Source organism: Mastigoproctus giganteus, chromosome 9 (genome assembly GCF_048544385.1).
Source record: "Mastigoproctus giganteus isolate SK-2022 chromosome 9, ASM4854438v1, whole genome shotgun sequence".
Taxonomy (NCBI): Eukaryota; Metazoa; Arthropoda; class Arachnida; order Uropygi; family Thelyphonidae; genus Mastigoproctus; species Mastigoproctus giganteus.
In genome coordinates, this window is record NC_143583.1 from 170878264 (window position 1) to 170904486 (window position 26223).

Sequence of the window (26223 nt, forward strand, 5' to 3'; positions counted from 1 at the left end):
CAACCCTGCCAACCTTCGTATTGTCTGCAAACTTTAAACATTAAGCCTGATATAGCATCATCAATATCATTTATAAATACAGAAAACAACAATGGATCCAACACTGAAACCTGAGGGACTCCACTAATAACATTAGTCCACGAAGAGCAGTGTCCACTGATTACTACTCTTGTCTTCTCCCACTCAACTATCCCTTTATCCATAGCAGCAATTTGCCTCCAATGCTACACTGCTCCAATTTGTGCAGCAGTCTTCCATGTGCAACAGCATCAAAAGCCTTTCTAAAATCCAAATATATGATATCAAAGTTAATCTTTGCATCCAGTTCCTTTGTGACTACATCATAGAAGGCTTGTCTGACCAATTTGATTGGTCAGACAAGACTTCCCCTTAACAAACCCATGCTGTGTCCGAGCTAAAACTGAAGTCTTGCCTAGATGATTTTGCAATGCTTCTTTAACCAGTGCTTCCGTTAATTTCCCTGGAACAGAAGTTAAACTAAAAGGTCTGTAATTACCTGTTTCTCCCTTTGATCCTCCTTTGTGGATTGGTGTCACATTTGCACATCTCTAGTCCATGGGTAACTCCGCTGAATCCAGGGAAGCTCTCATAATTATGGCTAAGGGTTTGCTTTGTTCCTTTGCTGCTTCGTTTAATATAATCGGATAGATTCCGTCCACCACATGTGCTTTTCTTATGTTTATCTTCAACAATTTCTCCTCCACTTTACTCTCAGTTATTACAAGATTATCCAGCTTAAAGCCAAAGTTTAATACATCTCTGGCATTCCCCGCCCTGAATAACTCTTCATGTGTGAATGTAGATGCAAAATATTCATTTAGTTTGTTAGCTACCTGAGCAGGATCATCAACAGTTGAACCATCGATATCAAGTTGTCCAATCTGATTCATCTCCTTCCTCCTAGAGTTTACATAAGTAAAGAACTCTTTGCTGTTTTTCTTTGCATCTTTTGCCAAAGATTTCTCGCAATCTGCCTTTGCCTGCCTAACCTCCTTTGTGAGAGTTACAGACCAGCTTATATCTACCATAGACGTCTGTGTCACCTGTTATTTTATATGTATCCCATGCATTTTTCTTCTCTGTCACATGTCTAATTAGTTCACCTGACATCCATTGAGGCCTAAATCTTTGAGTAAATCCCACTTCAGCACACTGCGATCACTGTCACCTAGTGGTTCCTTTATCTGCAGATTCTTAATGCACTTCATGCTCATTGAATTTATTAACTATACTCCTAGCATTGGTGTACATGCAAGTATACATGCGCATGTTTCTACTCTTAGTTACCCTAACACAGCCCATGTATTTACTTGTTCCACTATGACTTCCAGCAGTCCTATAAATCCCCACTGCTTTGCTTTCCAGGCTGCTGCTCAATTGCATTTCAATAGAAGCAGCACAAGAATCACTTTCACCTCTGCCAGCGGCTACTATTAATCTATTAGTCCATGTATCCCCCAAGCTAGCAGTTTTTCGACCCACCTAACTCTGCCTTGATAACATCAGCAAATATTCTTGCACCCTTTCTATTTAAGTGTATCCCATCCCTGTAGAAGCAGTCTCTCCTGTTAACAAGCACAGACCAGGCTGAGAAAAATTCTACCCCTTGAGCCCTGCACAATCTCTCCAGGGCCGAATTGATCGAGAAGGCTGTCATCATCGGTTTTAATCAAGAAAAATATCGGTATCAGTCAAATGATGCCTACTGTTTACTATCAACGGAATCCTCATGAGGAGAGGAAAAAGAGGGTACAACCAGGAGCCACTGGATATCACCAGGTAACTATTTATTAGCATTTTGAATAACCAGCACAAAAATAACAATGCTAATGTATACAATATACTTCTAGACGGAATGTATAAGGCCAAGGGCACCTAATTCGGTGGCTTTATTATTCCTGTAGTTTGTGACTAGATAGAATGGTATGCAGCTCCTGTTAATCCCTAGGGGTGCTTCTCCATCTCACTTATTAAAAGGTAACATGTCTCAAGCCCTGAGCAGATGTTCATATAGCTGTGACGAACCGGATATAGTCAATGTATCTTCTTCCAACCCTTTATGCTAAATAAGAACAAAACTGACACATATCTGTTTGAAGTCTCTCTACCCTCTACTACTAAGCTTACCTCTGCATGGAGCAATCCATTTAAAACCATCTACCGTCAACATTTAATCAGAATGTTTCCGCCTAGGAAGCACGCTCACAAGAGTGAAACAGCAACTAACTGAACCAGCTTCCCTCACATGCATAATTTACTATAACTTACTAAAATTTTATGTCAGTCTCTGCAAAAATAAAGAATTCAGAGTCCTGCAGCCAGTGCCCCAGAGCGATTAAAAACAAATCAAATGTATTACCAGCAACTCATGTTACTGCTTAAGATGTGCCGGAATTTCACATAAAACTTTCAAGAAGATGACGCAAAATGCATGGCAATGCACTCCCTGGCTAACATCTGACCCTGCCAAAACGAATAAGAGTTCTGAGAACCCAGTGAGTTGCATAGTAGCAAACACTGTCGAAGAAACCTCCACGTCCGTGTGCGCAACCGATAAATCCAAAAAAAAGCACATCGGACCTACAAATAGTGTAACAAATGGACAATGATAGCTACGATGCTATTTTCCAAAAAACAAACTCAGTTTATGCGGAACAGATTACAATAAAAAATGAGATGAGAGACAACATGATGGATCTTCAAAAACAGCTGTCATCTTTGCAGAACAAACTAGAGCTCATATTCACTAATCAAGGCTTGCTATTGCATCATCAGTTACAAAGCATAAAATCACAAGTGCTGCTAGATGCAATAAAAATGAAAAAAGAAGACAGCAGTTGAGCTAAACCAAGTCCTCATGCTTTAAGCTCCAACCACTCGACCAGGTATCAGACGAGCTCACCTATATCGCAATTGAACCCAACACCAAACCCTCAATGTCAAGAAGTATCTGGAGAGGTAGACGGCATTATGAACCTTAGAGTAAACAAATTGCTCACCCCAGATACACACACAAACGGAAGACCGTGACATTATGGAATTCCATGCAAGTACATTGCAAACTAGTCAGACCAGCTCGATCCTCAGAGGAAGTAACCAGCCAGCACTCAATTACCATATAAGTTTGCACAATATACAGCTAAGCAAACGAAGTGAAGACCCTGATCATATGATGCCTCAACAGCTCCAGTGTCATTCATTTTTCTTCCAACCACCAACTACATCTTTGCATCACACAAGAAGTCAACCACTCCCAGGCAACTCTATATTTGCATATGCTCACCTGAAACCTGTAGAAATCATCATGCACTCCTTTGGTAAGGAGGTCCACAGCTCTTTCGCTACTACCTCCCTTACCAACCAGCCATGGGGGAAAGCATATCCAATACGATAATTCTTCAACCTGGGCAAAAGTCGCAGGGGATCTCGCATTGTGCACAAAAAAACTCCTTCAGCTACCTGCCCGGAACCCACTCAACAAATACCACGAGTACAAAAGTGCCTATTTGGCATGGGCATTTTAGCTACATCAAGGCTCTGTGCAATAGAACAAAAGCAAGAACAAGATCTTCGTCTCAAAACTAGATCCTCATATGACTCCCCATCCAAATCGCAGACATAGTTGAAGGAGAAATCCGAATACGTGTTTCTGTAAAGCAGCTGACAGTCAGAAGTAATAACTATGCAGCTTTTAAACTGGAATGCAACCCAAGAGATTTCAATAAAATCCCCCACCCATCCATGTGGCCAATTTGAACAATAATCCGACCATTTTATGAGACCTCTCACCAAGATAGACCCTCCTCAGCCTTAGCAAAGAACACTGGATGCCAACTAGCTGACTCCTATATGACCCTGTTATTAAATTTCCAGGCCGAGAATATGCTCATAGTTCATTCGGTCGCATATATCCAGTACCCCCCCCTAGTAAACACCAATCTTCTTCATCTTCTGCATGCATGCATGCAACCTCCAAACCAAAATGGACATGGCTATCCCAACCAGGATCACAAATTGCTCCTACCATACTCTACCAAAACGTGCACAGCATCAGAAATAAAATCGACGCCTTCGAGCAGTTACTCCTAGCTGCACACTTGGACCTTCTCTGCATCACAGAAACGTGGCTAGAAACCCATCAAGAATGTATTGCGATCACCGTCCCAGCTGGATACAGGTCTGCCTTTAAATCGAGAAATAACAGGAGGGGGATACAGTCATCTTTTATAGACAAACCCTCTTCACACCGATCTCTACCATTTCAAGTGAATTGCAAGATTTTGGAGCCACCTCTGTCAAACTCAAGGAGCTATCTACCATATTTCAAGTGACTGTAGTCTATGTGCCCACATCACCATCTGAAGACTTTATCCTTGAAGTAGCAAACTGGATCTTGCACCAGCTGCAACCGGCCACTGTAAACATAGTATGTGGTGACCCCCTCAACTTAATAACGTAAAGCAGCAGTTCCTCTTCATACCGCAGACCTCTCTCTCTTGTCAGCGAACTCCCAACTCGTGGGCCCAACCAACTTGATCTAATACTAGCTTCCATACCATGCATCATTGATAAAACACAGCTAAGCAAACGCACTTTTAATGCTATTTCAACTACCAACTAATCGCCATCGTCCAATTTGGCAGAACAAAACCATGTTTCATGTCAGCCCTACATTCCTGGACATACCGAGATGCATCGAGGCAGAGTCGTTAATCCCTTGGTCGATCCTAGAGTCATGTGATGTCGAGTTAGCTGTCACCCTCCTTACCAATTGGACTATATCTGTAACAAGCTATATGGCCACAAGAAAGATCACAATCTCCCCTTTCTCTAAAGCATGGTGATCCCATGACCTGAAGAAGCAATTCAACCTTAAGCAACATCTACATAAATTGTGGAAGCAGTCTCACAACGTTACGGACAGAATTGCCTACTCTAGAGCTTGAGCTGAGTTTAACTGCCTGAAATCCATAGATTAAATCGTACCTTGACAGGACCACACGCACAGACAAAGTTCCATATAAGGATACCCCCTTCAAGTTTTTCTACTCAACTTGATCCCCAAAGCTGGCTTGACTACATCACCAGGTTTACCACCACCGTCAACCCAGAAGACCAGCCCTCGCTACCAACATCTGACACGAAGTTTGACCCATTGACATAATAATAATATCGAGACAAGGGTTAATTAATGCCATCAACTGACTGCCAGGAACTTCTACTACTGAACCTGATGGGATTCGCAATTTATGCTTAAGAGCCTGAGTCCTTACATCCTGCAACCTCTGTTACATATCTTTAACTCAGTGCTGTCAAAGCACTGTTTCCCACACCAATGGAAGGAATACCTAGTCAAACCAAAGCCAAAAATTCGAGTTCCATCACTTGTGAAACACTACAGACCAATTTCAAACTCATCCTGCCTATTGAAACTGCTAGAAAAATTACTGCTGTTGATCCTCACTAAGCAAATCCTGCCAGACAATCCTCCACAAATCAACTATGCACTTCAACACAGATCAACTGTGACCAACCTTCTAGCAACAACTAACAGAATCCTCAATAGGCAGGATGAGGCAGCCTTTGAGAACAGAGACGAGCTGGCAGCCACCTATGAGACATTGATCTGCATTTGATGCCGCGCACATCCCGTCTCTCCTAAAACTACTAGAAAATCACTATCAAATAGGAGGCAACATCTTAGCTTTCCTCACATCTCTGCTGAATAACAGAATAGTCAAATTATCTGTAGATAACTCACGATACTGCAAAGTAATCTCAGTTGGAGTCCCGCAAGGGGCAGTGCTATCAGGCCTCCTCTTCACTGCCCTTATTGCTCCACTGGTAATCCAAAAGTTAAATATCCTGGTATATGCTGATGACTTAAAGGTACTCACACCAATAAAGGCAAGCCAAGACCCTCACCAAATCTCAGAAGAGCTAGACTCCACTCTCTCCTGAATACGTATCTACCTCAAACAATTTGGTCTGCATATCAATCCTGAGAAGTCAGAAATCATGGTCTTCTCGTTAAAGAAACAGTCAACAAAATTCTATCCAACCCTCAATGCAGCCTCCAGTCCTCAATGTAGCGCCGCCAACCCTCTTGTCCAACATCACATCGACCTAGGAATCAGATTCAACCCGAAGCTTCTTTTCGGCCAGCATGTAGACGTACTCCTCACAAAAGCTGCCAGACAGATGGATAATTAAGTAACATCTGCACCATGTAACAGACAAATCCACCCTGGCGAGATACATTTCAACAATAGTGTATCCGCCACTTCTCTATGCTGCAGAGATTTGGGCATCTGCATCTCCCTCTACCATCAAACCAGTTTCTCATCGGAGTACTGGCTTCTCAAGTGAGTGTGCCACAAACTTAGCCTGCTTCCCCAGCTCCAGACCACTGATATGGCCAATGCACTTAACATCTCAAGGCTCATGTCGCTCATTAATGAAAGGAGGCTCATCACACCAGTCAAACTCATGACCGCTCTCATGTCCTCCCCCTCCTTCTGGGAAAACTGTGCATGGAGGATCCCAGTGGGATGTCTACGAGCAATCCCCCAGTTATGTCCTCTGCGAAGACACCTTCATCTGTTGGACCAGTTTTTTCCTCGGCAGGTGCTATCTCAAGTCTAGGACTTAGATGTCGACTTCAACAAGTTCTGTCAAGATCGACAATATAGGAAAGGAATACTCAGTGGAGTGGCCAAGGCTACTACTATTATAATTTGAGTCTTGAGCAATGTATATCCTTATACTATGTATTTTGATACAAATGGTTGTACACTCACTTAATGTTCTATTTATGTAGTATACTCAAGTCATTTCTCCATTTTCCTGTATTTTATTTCACTTACTTATCATTCTATTATTTATTTATGTATTTTGGCTTTTGAGGCAATAATGTCTCTGTAGTACATTGTTAACCCTTAGCCACTGTGCCGTGATGGGCTGTTGCAACTACTATTATGTAAATTATCATTCTAAGCGTTGCAATAAAGATTCTTATTCTTCTTCACTTCATGTGCTACAACCTCATATTTACATGACAGACCAACACCAAACAATTAACAAAGTTATCGTTGCAAAATGGTTAGCACAGCGCCAAGTGTAATATACATAAATATTTGGATTTTATAGTATATCTATAATAACAGATATACTATACCTATAAAACCCAACCATCTACATAGGAAAATAGGTCAATTCCAGCCATAAACATATTCTTGAATAACTGTGAGAGATGTATGGGAAGGGGGGGGGGGGGTCGAAGACATAAAATTATAACTTCAACAAATGAAATTATATATAAAAGGGATATCAAAGTAGCAGTGAGCAGAGGAAACAACATCTGCTCTTGTCAGACAGTGACTGGAAGGAGTCCAAGTAGTGTGTATGCTGGGGGGAGGGGATTGTCGAGGCAACATTATGTCCAGGATCTGGGTATATTCTTATCATGTGTATGCCATATCCAAAAATTTTATTACTTCATACAGCATGTTCCCTCCACTTTTTAATATTGAATACACCATGAATTGTCAAACTAATAGAGCAAACTTATCAGCAAAAAGATCTAAACTTCCTAAACACTTCCTTGTTCATTTCACAAATACACGTGGTCCAGTTCTAATCTCAATGATGTCTGTTTCCACTTGCAGTCTGCCAAACCCAATGTAGTTTTTCTGAAAGAATCTCAATTATCATTTGATTCAACCACTGCTCATCTCAAATGCCCAGATTATTCGCTGTATGATTCCTTTCACCTCAAAGGTGGTACTTGTGCATATGTCCGTTCCAATATTCCCCGTCAGAGACTTGATAATTTGGAATCTCCTCTTTTCGATCTTCTCTGGTTCAACTTTCCTAACAGTGAGATAATTTTCTTTGGTGATTTTAATGTTCACAACTCCAGCTGGCTTCAATTTTTAGTCACACAGACCTAGCTGGTTGAGATGCTGAGGCTTTTGTAATTAATAATAACATCACATAGATTATTCATTAACCTACCAGAATAGCAGACAATCCTAACCATACAGCCAACACCCTTGATAATTTTCTCACAAACAACCCTTCTAAGTACACGGTTGAGGTGAGTGGTCCTCTAGGCACCTCAGATCACAACTTGGTGATTGTCTCTTCTCCAATGGAGCCTTTATCTCGTGGCTGAGGCTTTTGTAATTCCCAACCTAGTGTTGTTTGGCATTACAAGAATGCAAAATGGGATGACCTGCAAGATTTCTTTTCTTTTTTTCCTTGGTCAGATTACTGTTTCAAAACTCCTGATGTCAGCATTTGCTCAAGTCATGTCAGTGAAATTATTCTTGTAGGAATGGAATCCTTTGTTCCACACTCCACATTAAAATTTCATCCTTTATCTAAACCTTGGTTTGCCAATAAATGTGCTAAGGCTGTTCACAAAAAGAATATTGCATATCGTAATTGGCTTGTTTCCAATTCTTCAGTTTCATTTTCTGCTTACACCAGAGCTCGCAACGATTGTAAAGCAGTTATTAATCAGTCCAAACTACATTTTGAACAGGCTAAGAGTTAAAAATGTGCATCTTATCCTAATGGTAGCCGAGCATTCTAGTCTCTTGCCAAAGCTATTTGGCTGCAACTTTTGCCCACCTCTGCTCCCGCCTCTACCCAAAACCAGATGGCCCTATTGTCACTTCAGCCATGGATAAAGTTGACCTGCTAGCATCCCATTTTTCTCCAACTCATGTATTAATGATCTTGGTAAAACACCCCCCCCATCATTCCCAACATATTCCATTCAATGCCTCCTGTGGTCTTCCGTCATAAGGATTTTCACGAATGTTGATGCTAAGAAAGCTCCAGGTCCTGATGGTATTTCTCCACTTGTTCTCAAAACCTGTGTCCTGAACTTACTCCTGTTCTTTGTGACCTTTTTTCACTTTCTTATTCCAAAGGTGTTTTTCTTTCTGCTAGGAAATTTGCTTATATCCTGCCAGTTACAAAAAAGGGTAACAAATCCCTCCCATCCAATTATTGTCCCATGGTAATTACTTCTACTCTTTCTAAAGTAATGGAGAAATCAATTAACTGCCAAATCTTAAACTATCTAGAAACCTCCTGTTTGATCAACCATTGCCAGTATGGATTCTGTCAGTGTTGATCCACAGGTGATATTCTGGTTCGAGGAACAATACCTTAAAGAAGATTTTGGAAGAATATGAACCTAAGGATGTTTTTAGTGCTGACGAAATGGGTTTATTCTTTAAATGTTTACCGAACAGAACACTTGCTTTTAAGGATGATAAATGTTTTGGCGGAAAAAAAAAAGCAAAGAAAGAATCACTGTGCTAGGTGGAGCAAATATGACAGGAAGTGAAAAATTAAGACTTTTAGTCACCAAAAAACTCAAGATGTTTTAGAGGCACAATATCTTTGGAAGTTGACTACACCTTTAATAAAAAAGCATGAATGACCAGTGATATCTTTGAAGACTGGATATTAAAACTAGACAAGCATATAACAAAAGAAAAAAGGAAAATCATATTGGTAACTGACAACTGTCTAGCACAACCTGCCAGTATTTCTGACAAACTTAAAAGTGTGAAGTATTATTGTTTTTACCACCAAATGTGGCGTCAAAACTCCAGCCAATAGATCAAGGCATTATTAAAAATTTTAAATTTCATTATCGAAAGAGAATAATAATGAAGATTGTCAATGCATTATCAGAAAATAGAAACTTGGAGGTTACAATTAACCTTAGAGATTGCATCTCTGAACTTTGAAGTTTGGACACACGATATCACTGAATACACTATTCAAAATTGTTTTTTTGAAAGCGAGATTTGCATTGAATACAGAAGTCGAACGTCAACTGGATGACTGGTTGGTTGGGTTTTATTGGTGCATTAGCAGCTAAGGCTTTAACGTGCCAAAACCTGGTCCAACTGGATGAACAAGATGAACTGCCCCTTTCACAACTGAAAAACTTTTGTACATTATTAGAATCGTCTGGAAACATCGAAAATGAAATAACACTGGATAGTTATGTTTATGTAGATCAAGATCTGACTACAACAGAACATCCAAATGAAGATGAAATACTGCTGAACAGTGTTAGACGCGACCATGATCACAAAGAAATTAATGATGATGCTGAAGACACATCAGAACAACCCATAAAAAAGCCAACTCGTGAAGAAATGATTAACGCTTTTAAAACGGTTCGTATGGCTCAACAGTTTTGTGAAAATGTTCCTGATAATGTTTTTAATGCTCTGAACAAATGTGAGGTTTTTTTTTTGAGAATCAGACATTTTTTAATTGTACTGTGCAAACGAAAATTACAGATTTTTTTAAATTTGTGATACTTACTGGCAAAAATTGTGTAAACGTAATTTAAATAAGTGTTTTTGCAATAAAATACATTAAAAATAAATGTAGATTCATTTTCATTTTCTAATTAAATAACAATTTCTAATAAAAAACATTCTCTGTATAACGAAATTTCTCTCTAACGAATTTTTTCGCTGGATTTATCGAATTCGTTATAGGGAAGTTTGACTGTATATGATATCAAAATTATTTTTTGCATCCAGTTCCTTTGTAATCACATCATAATATCCTATCAAATTTGTCAGACAAGACTTTCCCTTAAACCCATGCTGTGTCTGAATTATTGCTGCAGTCTTGTCTAGATGATCCTGCACTGCATCTTTAACCAGTGACTCCATTATTTTACCCCGAACAGAAGCTAACTGGTCTGTAATTACTCGTGTCACGTTTCGATCCCCCTTTGTGAATTGGGGATACATTTGCACATCTCCAGTCCACGGGGACCTCCCCTGAGTCCAAGGATGCTCTCATAATTATGGCTAAGGGTTTACTTAGTTCCAGAAGCGGATTAAGGTCGGTTGAGGCCCCGGGCGCAGAAGAAAATATTGGGACCCTTAAAAAAAAGAGGGAGATAGGGAAAATAAAAATGCATGTTACCCATTTTTTAAAATAAATAAAAAAATTATGCAATATTAATGTTTTATTTTCAATAAAATTTGAATATAACATATGTATTATATTCGCGTCTTTTTTCAGCCCCTGATAGATGTTGTTTCATTTTTCTAGCTACCATTGGTAGCCTACCAATGAAAAGAAAATTATAAAATTTAATAGTCTGAATGATTAGAATACTAGAGAAGTGATTTTTTGTTATAGTGCAATAAATTAATGATTAATTAAAATTCAAAAATTATTCATAAACTACGAAAATCTAGGCGCTGATGTAACAACAGGAATTGATTTTATCTTAATATAATTTCAACAATATACGCGTATTTGTGTATACTGTAAGTCTGCACAGGAGGAGAACCTTTGTAAGTACAAAGTAGCAAATACGATTCTATTGCTCCGATCAGCAGTAGCGCAGCCTTACGGGGCCTATGCAGTGTAGTAATGAAACAATGAAAATAAGCGAATATAAACATACTATCAGGTTTTACCACCAATTGTAAACTTGTACGTAATTAAAATTGCACATATGAAACCAAACTTGGTGTCATTAGAAAAAAGTGTAAAGTTGGGGTTTTGAGGGGCCCTTCAGAAGTCGGGGCCCAGGGTGCACGCTCGGTGCGCCCACCGTTAAATCCGCTTCTGCTTAGTTGCTTTGCCACCTCCTTTAATATAACTGGATAGATCCCATCCACCCCAAGTGCCTTCCATATGTTTAACTTCAACAATTTCTCCTCCACTTTGCTCTCAGTTATTACAAAATCATTAAGCACCCTGCTACAATTTGATAACCTTCTGCCATTTTCAAACCTTAATAACTCTTCATATGTGAATGTAGATGCAAAATGTTCATTCAGTTTGTTTGCTATCTGAATGTAGATGCAAAATGTTCATTCAGTTTGTTTGCTATCTGAGTCCACTTGATATCTATCGATATCAAGTGGACCAATCAGATTCATCCCCTTCCTTTTAGAGTTTATATAAGGAAAGAAATCCTTGCTGTTTTTCTTAGCATCTTTTGCCAGATTTCTCGTAATCTGCCTTCGCCTGCCTAACCTCCTTTCTGACCTGATTACAGACTAGCTTATATCTGCCATAGGCTTCTTAGTCGCTTGATAATTTATATGGATCCATCCCATGCATTTTTCTTCTCTGTCACAAGTCTCATTGGTGCCTCCGTAGCCAGGTGGGCAGGAGCAGCAGTGCGTAGCACACGCTTCTTGATTAGACCGGGGTTCGAGCCCGTGAGCCACCAAATATGGAGGATGCGGAAAGGTCAGGGAATGACCAATGCATATCCCCGGAGCAATATGGCCTTTGTTGCTAATGCTCCTAAAAAAAAACCAAATAACAACAACAATAACGATTCTCAATAGTTATGAAACTTTAGTAGCATCCACGATTAATTCCTTGAATGCTTCCTACTTAGAATTTACTGTTGGTAGCATCGTCAGTTGATCCCACTGTACAGAATTTAAAAACTGTCTGAAACCACTGTACTTACCTTTACGGAAGCAAAAACCCTTTCCTTTACCCCTAATGGTAATTATATCTTTAAGTAAATCGCACATCAGTACACTGTGATCACTGCCACCTAGTGGTTCCTTTATCTGCAAATTCTTAATAAACAAATGATCACTGCTGATAACCAGATCAAGAGTATTACCCTCTCTGGTTGTCTCTCGAACATGCTGCTGCAGAAAATAATCATCCAATAAATCCACAAAATCTTACTAGTGTGTGAGTGACCAATCCACAAGTTCCAGTCAATATCTGGGAAGTTAAAATCCCCCATTATAAGACATTCTGATTTACTAGCCCACTCTATTTCTCTGTACAACTGTTCATTGTACTCATTCGAGTCATTAGGCCTATAACACCACCCCTACTGTTATTTCATCTATATCAACTGGATGCAATTCTTTTGATTTTATGTTTTTCTTAATTAACAGCATAACACCTCCTCCCTTCCTATCCTGTCTATCCTTTCTGTACACATTGTACTCTCCAAATTCCAGTTCTGCATTCCTTATATCTGTGTGACATCACGTCTCTGCTATCCCAACAATATCTGCCTTTGATGTCTTGACCAAAACTTCAAATTCATCAAATTTATTTAATATACTTCTAGCATTGGTATACATGCAAGTATACATGTACCTATCCTCATTATCAGTTACCCTAACACATCCCATATACCCACCTTTTTCACGACGACTGCCTTCAGTCCCTGAAACCTCCATCATCCCTCGCTCCAGGTCGCTACTTATTCTAATAGAAGTTGTGCAAGAATCACCTTGAGCTCTGGCTGCGGTCACTTTTAACCTTTTAGTCTGTGAATCCCCCCCAAGCTAGCAGTTTTCCGACCCACCTAACACTGCCTTGATAGCATCAGCAAATATTCTTGCACCTTTGTATTTAAGTGTATCCCATCCCTGCAGAAGCAGTCTCTCCTGTCACAAGCACAGACCACGCTGAAAAAAATTCTACCCCTTGAGCCTGGCACATTCCCTCCTATCATGTCTGGGCAGAATTGCAGACACTTTCATATTTGGTCAAGATCCCGATAGATTTTGGTTTGCGAGTGGTGGTGAAATATTTTTTGGCCAGAAGTATTATCGGTAATTAAGGCCTAACTAACTGGCTAGCTGTAGTTGTACTAGAGGTTGTTGGATCACCTATAGGCCTTAATTACCGATAATACTTCCCACCAAAAAATATTTCACCACCACTCGCAAACCAAAATCTATCAGGATCTTGATATATATATAGAACTAAGCCAATATAATAATATAAAATGATACTGTCATATATCGCACAATCCTGGTGTTTTTTTCAGTTAACCACAGAATTTCACGACAAGATGACAATATAGTATCCTTTGTTTCTAACTTAAAGTACATGCCATTGCAAGGCAGAATATCATCTCTCTATACATTAAAAAAGTTTTCCTCCTAGTGATATTTATTTGAGCGAATGGGAGAAGAGAGCGAGGCAATTACGTCACTACAAATGTAATTAATTATTGACAACTGTCTCCATAACGTTCACTAACCTTGTGCATGTGGTTTGCTGTCTAACCTTTGATATGCCATTTTAACATTTTTTATATATTAATGAATATTGTATATTTGTAAAGTTTGTAAATATTTCAGTTAAATATTTTAGTCCTGCTCTTTCAGATGTAACAATATTCTTCATGAATTTTGGAACCAGAAGCAAAAGGCCTTTTTGACCTTGAGAATGCTGCGAACCACAAATGCACATGTAAATAATTACATAGGTCATTTCCTTATTAGATATCGATCATAGTGACATAGTAGTTTTTTTTCTGGCAGCCCTAGGGGTCTTCTCCAACTCTGCGTTGTTACTCTGTGTAGAATACAATACTCTGCATAAGGCCAAGGGTGTGTGTTAATGTGTGTTTTGTGAAGTATTAGTGTGGGTCGTGTTGTTCCTCTACCCACTTAGTCTGGAGAACCACTAACACCCCCAGATTCTGTCACCACCCTGGGAAGGCGGGTCAGGACCCCTTAGGAGAGAAGAAAGCAAGCTCTGACAGGGTAGCCTAGGCATCCAGGGAGAGCCCCCCAAAAAGTATTTTATTGGAAAGGAGATAATGCAGAGATAGGAAGAGGGTGGGGTAAAAGGGGTAGAGAATGGAGGGGGCAGTAGTTGAGGTACTCACCTGATTTAAAAGGGGAGACAGTAAGGGGACCCCTGGTACAGAATGTTGAAAGTGGGTGGTGGGTTGAGCCACCAGGCAAAATGGTGGTAGGGGTCATACAGGGTGGGGTAAGGAGACTCAACCACCCCAGGTGGTAGGAATAAAAGAACATAGGGAAAGAGATTCTTATGGTGGAGCATGCTTTTTGCAGCTCTGTCCCACACTGGTCTGGGGGGTTACCCTAATTGCCAGCTAGGAAAAGCTACAGCACGGTGTCAGGTTGGATAGCCCGGTGAAGTCTGTCCGGTGAAGAGGCTAAGATAGAACATGCAATTAATAATAACTTTCATTTGCTCAACATTCACACAATTTTATTTTTTATAGTTTTTTTCTTACACTTCTATTTTCTTTTATATATAAATTAGATATCGATCAGTGCATTTCGACAGTGGATTGGGGGGTCTCTAGTACGGCCTGGGGTTCGTACTTGTAATACGATACACTTTCTTTGAACAACAAGTCAATTTGATCAATCTTTTACATAGAAAAGATGACTTACTCCATCATACCTCTACACATTACACAGAAAAATGTGTGCAGGGGTTGGCAAGCAAAGCAAGCAGGGGTGGAGCCCCCTAGTGTAGTATTAAAAAAAATGAAGCTATAAGGGGGGGAAAATATAGAAAGTCAGCATGTAATTTAAGGATGACACGGCAGAGGACCCAAAAATAAATATAAATGAACAATGAAACTAAAACCATAGAAGTACTATATTATTGAGAGTAGACAATGGCTAATGGTGGAAATAGTTGCAAGGAAAGCAACTAGGTAAAAGTTGTGTATCTTATGGTTATAAGCAATTGTATAGTGGTTTGGCTAATAGGATGCAAAATTAGGTAAGTAATTACGATAAAAATAGACACTCCTGCCTTCGTATTACACTAATAGTCCAGAGTGTGGAAAATTTTAGTCTAGGAAAGTGAATAATAGTATAAGATTAAAGAATATAAAGTTAATGCTTGGGTTATCCAGGGCCATTACTAGCACAGACAGCAATCATGCTACCGGATAACCAGAGCACTAACTCCATATTCTTCAATCATATACTGTTCAAAATGGCGTCAGGATTGTGCGATATATGACAATATCATTTTGTATTAGAATATTGGCTTATTTTTTATATATACTTCTCTTATCTCGCTAGTAGCATTAACGTTTCATATCATTGCAATTGAGCAACAACAAATATCAAATGTTGCTTTAATTTGATATTCAAATTATTTTGATATTTTTAATTAAAATTTTGGAAAATTCTGCAACAGAAATGTATGAAATGTTAAAAACTATTTATGGTAATGAAATGCTAAGTCACACCAGTGTGTTTGAATGGCATAAGTGGTTCAAAGAGAGAGAGATGTGAAGATGTTTGTGATGACCCAGGAAATGGGCATCAGTGAACCTCTCAAAATGAGAGTAGAGTTGCAAAAGTTCAGGAAATTGTAGCAAAAGATCATCATTTGACCCTCGGAATGATGGCTGATAAGTTGGATATGGATAAGGAGACATTTTGTCAAATTCTGCATGAATATTTAGGGTAAAAGAAAGTCTGTGCAAAATTTGTCTGCATAGCCTCACAGATGGGCAGAAGCAATGAGGAGTGTCATCATGCAAAGACTTCATCCAGACTTGTCAAGACAATCATAACTTCCTGGACTGTATTGTCACTGTAGACGAGTGTTTGCTGTTTCAATGGTCCAGAGATGAAGCGTCAGAGAATGCAGTGGACTTCAAAATCATCGACAAGGCCCAAAAAAGTTTTGTTTACAGAAGTACAGGATCAAAATGATTTTGATCATGTTTTTTGAAAACAAGGTATGATTCACAAGGAATTTGTACCCAAAGAGGAGAAAGTTAATGCTGTGGCCTACATACAGGTGCTTCAAATTGAGGTGCAGTTCCCTTAATTTTGAGGAAAATGTGGCTGGTTCTGGGTTGTACAACAAAGCTCCCACCCATTCTGCACTTGTGAATATATTTCTGATGAAACATGGCATTGTGCAGATCAACCATTCACCCTACTCTCCTGATAGCATCAGCACACTTCTTCCTCTTATCCAAAATGAAACTAACCTCAAAGTAAAAAGATTTAAAAATGCTGAGGACATAAAGAAAAGTGTCATCACTGAATTGAACATCATCTCTTTGGATGCCTTCATTGACTTTTTTCAGAAACTTTTAGAATAGTGTAATAAAAAATAGCAAACACAATGGCACTACCTCAATCAAACACGAACTTCATGTTTGATTGAAATTGACTTACACTTTTGGCCGACCGGGCTAGCCGAGTGGGTAAAGTACCTGCCCGGCAACCCAAAGGTCGCGGGTTCGATTCCCGCCTCGGGCTTGGATCAAAGTACTGCAAAAACCATGGGAGGTGCAATATGGCCACAGAAGCTGATGCGCCAACAACTACCAAATAAAAAAAAAAAAAAAAACATTTTTAGAGAGAGGACAAGGCCTTTTGTTTCCAGATCACAGCCACAATTTGTCTACTAATGATGAAAGAAAAAACAGTACACCCCACGCTGTTGGATTTAGTGATATATTTAGGTCATCAGAGTCATGTCATGGTTAATTGTTGGCAACTAACCAAATTTTATTTAATTGGAATTTTTAATCCTTAGCTGTACTGGGCCTATCAATTTACACATTTTGTTTTAAAATTTCTAAATTTTAAATTCATGGTTATGCCATTGCTCTGTTCACCTCAGCTGCTCCTTACCTTTTAACTCCCCCTTTATTTATAATTTTTATTCTAATCTTTGTTGTGATATCTTCTGTTCCTTAGTTTTCAATTTGACTATTATTGTATCTTTAACAATATTTCATATATTTTAAAAAGTTTTGCCAATGGCAATTTAAATTAATTATTATTATTATTATTATTTTTTTTTTTGCCAATATAAACCTTGGCTGAATTTGGTCTATTATTTATTTTCTAACTTTTGTATTCTCCATGGTTTACTTTGCTGTTTCCTTTTTTTTTTTTTTTTGTGTTATCTCTATTATTACAGTTCTGTTCTTTGCCTTCAATAATATTTTTTTATGTTTATATTCTAGGGTTATTTGTCTCTGCTGCTTCACACAAGAATGTACATGCTAGATTGCATACATTAGCATTTGAATAAGTTGCTTTGCACTACCTTTACTCACCGAGATTCTGAGTAGGTTGTGATATAAATGTATTTCAGGTTCTTCACATTTTCAACCCATAACTTAGGTTGCTTTGGGCATAATATTCCTATGCTGTTTATCTAGTATATATGTTTTTTTATTTATGTAGCATTGAGTTCTTTGTCTGGCTATTAACACAGTTTCTTTTTTTCCATGTAGAATAAAAGTTGTAGCATTTATAATAAGTTGCCAAGTGCTTAACTGTCAGCTTATTGAAATACTATTTCTGAGCACAAGTTTGGATTTCCAATATTAGCATTAATTAGCATTAGAATTAGTAAAGGCACATGATGCAAGAAAGCAAGCTTATATAGCATCAGCCAAAGGGGAAAAAAAATTAAAAAAAAATCTAATTTCACCCATCCACTCACCCCAAACGTCTGTCTGTTCTGCCTTAATCCATTCAAGCTCTAACCTCTAAGATGCATTTAGGGCTAAAGCCTCAAGCTGCAAGCAAATTTAGACTATGTATATATTAAGCGCAACAGCATCACCAACACACAGCCACCTCTGAACAAACAGAACGTTCACAAGGCGGCATCGCTCCAAGCCACATCTCACATTGTGAACACCCCCACAACGAGCCGCCACGACTTTGAACAAGCAATGCCTCACCCAAAGAAAAGACCAATGCCACTCATTCCCAGACAGGCACCACCACCCAGACAGCACTGCCCCGAAATATGGCATGGGACAAAGCTCTCGGCCATCCCCACCAGACCCAGAAAAGAGTCAAAGATGCAGGAAGGTGACAGCAGGAGTGGCAGAGGAAGGAAACGCCGCAGAAGGAAGAAAGGGACAGCTGCTCCTCTAATTCACACTGAAAGCCCATACACTCCTCGAACAGGCAACGCCTCCCCAGCAGAGAAGATTGCTGCTACCTATTCGAGGAAACTCAGTGGCCACCAGGCCCCCCAGACAGCACCGCCCCAGGGCCAATCGGCCCCTCTTCGGCAAGTGGGCAGGCACCCAAGTGATGCAACGATGGCAAAACAGCTACGAAGCACAACTCCACAACACGAGAGATGCCCGATGGTGCATGCCGCACCTAGACCAAGATGCACTCAGGGCCAAAGCCTCAAGCAAATTATTGTTATCAGTTCTGATTTTAAACAATTCAAACTTTTTGTCACTGATTATCAAATAGAATAAATAACAAAATGCATTGAATCACAAGCACCTCAATGAAAATATAATGTGGGATATGTGTCTTTACTTTAAAAGATTAACTTTAAAAGAAGAATCTCAGTGTATGCAACATTATTCTAATGTCTTACTACACAAAGTGCGATCAAAACATTCAGTGAATGAACTAATATCAGAAATGATGAAGCTTATTGGATGAAGCTATTCAGATTGATCACCATTGAAGTGGTATCTGTTTGATTTGTGTCATAATTGATGTGACTATACACATCAATCACAACACATATCCAATGCATTCCTAATAGATTTCATTTCGAATTTCTGTGTTGAGAGCTGTATAATTTCCACAATCATTGCAATTTATGACCTTTCCAGAGGAATTTAAGCTTGGGGAGGGATCAAAGAAAGCTAATTCATAATACTATAGCAGATGGGGGGGGGACGTGACAGAGTGTTTTGCAAAAAATTATCAAAAGAAACATGCAGAGCATACAGGAATGTTCTCAGGGTACTAGCACCAATTCCCTGAAACTCACTTTTCCAGAATTTTCTCTGAACAGTATTGGACAATCACTGTATAACTGTTTTGTAGTGTTTCTGATTTCCCATTTGACCATGTGAGACGAATTTACAAAGAACACTACCTTGTGAGTCAAAAATATATAATAAACATGATGGTCATGTTTAATTGGGACTGCCTTATTTTTAGTGGGCCATGAAGGAGATGGATCCACTGAGAGAACTGAATCTTTGTTTCTTGGTCACAGCCATGATCCATCATCAGTAGCCATGTAGCACCTTAAGGCATTGTAATTTCCTTTAACTACTGTTACTCTCACTTTATCGTCCATCATAGAACTCCGTGATCACTTCCTGTACTGTCAGCCCTATTATGTCATCTGGTTCATGGGTGATGATGAGGTGTAGAATATTCTTTTCCCTAGTACTTTCCCTGACATGTTGGTACAAATAAAAATCATCTAGTTGATTTAAAAATTTTGTCCCCCATATGGAGCTTCTTTCCCATTTGCTCCAATCAATTAGAGGCAAATTCAAACCACAAATAAAAAGACATTCATGCTCACTTGCTCATTCCATTTGCATGGAATGAGAAGAAGACATCAGTGAATTTTGTGGAATGACTAAAAGATATTCTGTGATATTTCTCTCATATTTAACCCTTCTGATGAGAATGACAGAACAGCACTTTTCTTTCACAGCATTAATTCAACTCTGTTTGCCATTATACACGTTCTGCTCAAATGTGATTACTAAGTAACTGACTAGGCTGTAGAGTTTTGAGTGCTGTTAGCAAGGAGATGATGCAGCAATGAAAAACTACTGCTTCATTTTATATTCATTTTGTTGTTGTTGTCATCAAAATAGAGCAAATATTTTGAGAGTAAGAAAAAAAATAAAAAAGATAAAAGCCAAATTTAAACGAAATCGTGATTTTTAATAGGTGTTGCAATAATTATTCCAACCACTGTAACTGTGAGCTGAACATACTTCAAATGATCTGTTGTATTCTCTGGAAATGCTTAACTTTGAAAGTTTGCAGGATGAAGTTGGAGTAGGTATTAAAACTGAATGACAAACATAAGCAATATAAGTTTTACTGTGTTTCAACAGAAAGTAGAAGTGGATGGCATGGCAGCATGACTTGCTTTCAGTGATGACGATACTTTTTACTTGACAAGGAACAGTCACAACATTCAAATGTGGAGCACTGAAAATGTTCATTACATTATCAAGCATGAACAGAATTACCAAGAAAGAAATGTTTTGTGCCCTTTCATATCTGAAATTTTATGGCTCTTTCTTTTTTTTTTATGTTAAAGGTTTTATGTTGAAGATAAGGAATGCTCTAGTAATTCAACATATAACAGGTAGACAGAACATTTACCTGGATATACTAAATTACTAGCTTATGTATTGTGTTACTGAGATATTCTTGCAGTGTCACATAAAAGTGAGAGGGCACACCATCTTGCCAGAGAAGAAATCAGTAGATTTTTCACAAAGTTATCATTATTATATCCTCTTTCTTCTTCTGATAATAATAACTTCAGGAAGATTCTGCTCATTTCTTCTCTAGCAAGATGGTGTGCCCTCTCAACTTCATGTGGCTCTGCAAGAATAGTTCAATAACACAATACTTCAGCAATGGAACTGAGACAAGGAACTGAAGGATTTAAATTTGAGAAGTATGCATTTAAATTTGAGAAGAGAGAAGTCATTACGTGACTTCTTTTTGTGTGGCTATGTAAAGGATACCCGTCTTTGTTTCACTACTGTTAAAAGAAATTTCTGAACTGAAATGCATGATTAGCCAAGTTCATGAATAGTAAGTACACAATTGCACAACCTAAAAACATTTCTTTATGTTGTTGAAGCATGCTAAACACAAGTCTGTGAGTTTAACCTACCACCCTTTACAATTAGCTCTAATGCACTACTTTATGAATGACAGGTCTGAGAGAAGCATTTGTGAATTTTCAGGTAGTTTTCCAGATTTGTTCATTTTCTTAGACAGCAACAAAATGGGTGGTGCTGAATAATTGATTGTTGAATCTGGGCAGGTCAATTGAATACTCCAAACACTTTTTTCCTAATCGACCTTATACCAAAAATGTTTTCTTGCTATTTAATACTACTTACCAGAGGAGAATCAGAATTTTCACTATAGCTATCTCTGTCCAGCTGGGAATCCCCACTATGGCTAAGCCTCATTCCACCATCTCCTCTTGATCGATTTCGTAATACATCAGGGGTTGTACAACGCTGCTGATTTATCTGTTCCATCTAAATTGAACATATTAAAATATCTTAATAAAGCTGAATTTACTGATTCGACTTACTATAATAAGAAAAAAAAAAAAAAAGTTGGGTAGCAAGGATTTTATAATTATTTTACCTAAATTTATTACATAAGGCACGATCTGAATATAATAAGAATTTCGAAAGCAGAAGTTACTAATAATTATAAAAATCCATTTTATAAAAGATATTTTGCAAAGACAAAATCAAATATGGTTTTACCTTTTATTTATTTATTTTATTACTTTTTCAGAATAGCTATCACCTTTTTTAAAAGTTTCATTCTTGTTTTTATTTGAAATTTCAAAAATGAAATGATTATGAATTTATTGTATGGCACCTATAATACAATAGAGAGGAAGGAACTTGTTAACATTTCATTATTTCCTGATTAGTGTCCCCCCCCTCCCCTTTTATGAAAACCCCAAACAGGAGAGGTACTGGAACCTATAGTACTTAGTACCGTGCATGGGTTGGAGGTTGAGAAGCAAGAGAAGATATCTGTTGAGATTAGACTTTGAACATCTGTAGACTGTAATTTTCAGGAAAGACATATGAAGGAGGGTTGTTCCAGAAAATGGCAGTTGAATGAATAAATGAGGAAGATGAAAGTTGGTTCTGTGGGTTTGAAGTTGGACAGTAAATGGATGTTGGCTGGTGGCACATGTTCGGACTGTTTTGAAAGAGAGAGAGCAGGAATTATAGAAGCCAATTCAGAAGAACAGTGCCCATGGAAGTATCTGTAGAAAAGGCATGCAGCAGAAACAGTATGTCTAGGAGACAGCGAGTGGAGAGACTCTGTTAGAGAGGAGTCATTAATTAACCTAACTGTCCTCTTCTGAATGGAATCTAGAAGCATGAGAGAGGTTTAGGGGGCACCACCCCCAGATGTGGTAACAATATTCCATGGTAGGACGGATTTGCAATTTGTACAGAGTGAACAACTGTATGGAAGAAAAGTAATACCGATAGCAAAAGAGAAAACCAAGTTTTTTAGATGCGGAGGAAGCAATACTTGTAATGTGCTTGTGCTAAGAGAGATTAGAAGTCAGGGTAATCCCCAAAAGAGATATATAATTTTGCCTAGAAATCGGAGTGTCACTAAAGATAAGCATAGGAGCAGAAGAATCCTTTTTGTGAGATATAAGACAAGACTGAGTTTTAGGATTGAAATCAACTAAGTTGTCTTTGCCCCACTGGAGAATTACATAGAGATCAGCATTTAAGGAATTGGTAGCAGATATTTGAGAAGTTGAAGCTGATTGAGCAGAGCAAGGTTTCTCAAAATGGAAAGTATGCTTCTACATTATAATAGCTATCACTCGTTCACCTACAAAAGATTGATTATCTTTAATCAATTTCTAAATGCCTATAAATATTCAACGATGGAATCTACTTTGGGCTCAGAAATACAAATATTACTAGCAGGTTCTTAAACAGGGGTTAAACTCTTGCCACAATAAACCGGATTAGGGTACAGGCTAAGGATACAAAATACTACACCAACCAACAATAGTAATATCAAAAAATACTTTATTTCTGTCCCATATGTTGAACAGTGGCACAAACAACTTAATAGATTCTTTAAAGATAGCGAATTTAAAATTGTGGCCAGGCCAATACGAATATTACACACTAGACTGAACAATTGCTTGGTTCTTTCCGCATTCGCAACACAAATTAATGACCTGGTACACAACATTTCTTGCGGTGATTGCGACTTGTCTTATCAAGGTTTGACGCTTTTTTTCTCTGAATATTTGGGTAAATCAACATGAAGCCTCAGTTCATGCTTCTCATTCAGCAGCGCCAGAATTTGCCTTTCATGCCATTAACGAAAAACAGTTTTTTTATTTAATGAGGCCAATATACTTAATGTCCAATGTAATTATATGCGACTATTAATTGCAGAAACCGTAGAAATTAAGTTACACGAGAATTCTGATAATGTTTGTCGGCCATATTTGATCTCCGATGCGTGGACCTTTACGTGCAAGCACGAAGACAAATAATCACTATTTAAGTTTCGTGTTCAACCCTATTCGGTAATTTTCATTCCTGTGATCACAACATACGGTCGAAAAGCGTTGTCAGCTTCAGGAATGAAAATCGTTTTGAATATTTTTGTTAGATTCTTTTTAATATTTTTAATTGCATTAAATTGATTTTTAATTATTTTTTACTCTAATGCAAGTTTTTCGATTTTTTTTGTTTTAATTTCTGGAGAGTATCATACGGAAGTGTTCTATGTACTATACTTAGGTAAACTCCTCTCATCATTTTACAAATTTTCTTATTATATATTGTATTGTATTTAAATAAGTCATTTCTTTAGTTTTCAAGTATAAATATAGCATTATATAGTTGCACTATTTGAAAATGTGTTATATATTTTGCCATCAACCATTGTTATTACTATAATATAGCTTACTAATATATTTTCAGAATCTATTACTGTTGCGATTTTATATAGAAGTCTTCAAGTTCCCCCATAATCCAGCTCATTTTCTCTTTTGGATTATTACTTCCTTTTTGTTAATATTATTATTATTAGCTATATGATGCAAGGAAGATTGAGGCTTATGCTGCACCAGACAAAAAAAAGAGAGAGAGAGAGAGAGAGAGAGACAAAAGGGAATCACCAAGAAAGAGAAGAATAATGATATGCAGATCAGGCCCCTGGGTGTGCCAAGCCCATACTCACCAGATATGAGCCCCTGGGGTTCTTTATCAAGCCAATAACTTCTGACTTTTCAGTGTTGCAAGAATGCTGATTTTATATGGCATAAAAATAAAAGGATGAGATGTTTGTAAGATTTGCAGCTGAAATAGCCTTTCCATCATACCACATAATCAGCTTTTAATACTTATACTTTTTTATTCAAATTTTCTACAAATACATGTGATTTCTTAATTTTTTTTAAATAACGTATATGAGGTATGATCAAAAAATTTGGTGGCTGAAGTAATATTTGGAAAATGACAACGGTTACCAGCTATTTGGATGGATTTTGAAATGGTCTATCTAGGACAATTTGCAACAACTATGAAAAGTTAAAATTTCAGTCTTTGCAAATCTGTGATCTTGCAGTGGTGGGGCTTTAAGTTAGGGAAACAAAAATAGGAAAAAAAAAAAAAAAAAAAATAGGAAAAAAAAAAAAACAGGGATCTTAATCCAATGAGTATGGCAAATGGGGACAACAGTGATGGAGTACTTTGTAAGAATTTCTTCATTGGAAATGAAGTTCTGAGCACTGAGTGTTCAGAGACATTTTCATGATGCAAGGGCCAATTCCACAAAAGTGACTTTTCTGGTCATATTCTCTGAACAGCATCACATAAGCTGAATAAGTATTTTGCCTCTACATTAGATGTGAGGAATTCTTTAGGAGAGTAGATGCCAGAAGTTTATCAAACACTATCATGGAACTAAATGATTTTGTAATAACTGAGATCAAATTGAAAGAGAAATTCCTGAAATAAAATGTAAGAAAGGTGCCCGGGGGTGGATGAGATCTATCTAATTATATTAAGGGAGGTAATAAAGGATGTAAGCAAACCTTTGGCAATGATTATGAGAACATCCTTGGATTCAGGGGAAGTCCCTGTGGACTGGAGATGTGGAAATGTATTGCCATTTCACAAAGGTGATCAAAGAGAAATTTCAGACCTGTTAGCTTAACTTTAGTTCAAGGGAAAATAACACAGTTACTGGTAAAAGAACTAATGCAGGACCATTCAGACAGGAGTCAGTTATACTTCAGTCACTGCATGGATTTGTCAAGGGGCAATCTTGCCTCACAAATTTGAGTGGATACTGTGATGCGGTAACAAAGGAACTGGATGCAAAAAAAAAAAATTAAAAGCTTTTGATACTGTTGCACATGACAGACTGCTTTACAAGGAGCAGTGAGAGTAAGGAAAAATTTCTGCTATAAATAAAGGGATGGTGGGTAAGAGAAGACAGAGTTGTTATCAAATGGATGTCAGATGAACTAATTAGACATGTGACAGAGAAGAAAAATGCATGGGATACATATAAATTAACATGTGACACAGAAGCCTATGATAGATATAAGCTGGTCTGTAACCAAGTTACATAGGAGGTTAGGCAGGCGAAGGCAGATTACGAGAAATATTTGGCAAAGGATGCAAAGAGTTCTACACTTACGTAAACTCTAGAAGGAAGGGGATGAATCAGGTTGGTCCACTTGATATCGATGGTTCAACTGTTCGTGATCCTGCTCAGGGAGCTAACAAACTAAATGAATATTTTGCACCTACATTCACACATGAGGAGTTATTCAGGAAGGAGAATGCCATAGATGAAGTAAACACTGGCA

At 38.1% G+C, this 26223-nt stretch overlaps 1 protein-coding gene across 4 annotated transcripts in view; it reads right to left on the reverse strand.

The window, feature by feature from the left end:
• LRR (capping protein regulator and myosin 1 linker 1 leucine rich repeat protein) overlaps positions 1-26223 on the reverse strand; it is a 1021987-nt gene that overhangs the window by 360353 nt on the left and 635411 nt on the right. For all 4 annotated transcript variants that reach the window (XM_090381859.1, XM_090381857.1, XM_090381858.1 and 1 more), the window contains exon 26: positions 21722-21865. In XM_090381859.1, coding sequence (XP_090237985.1) covers positions 21722-21865 — 144 coding nt within the window. The remainder of the gene's footprint in view (positions 1-21721; positions 21866-26223) is intronic.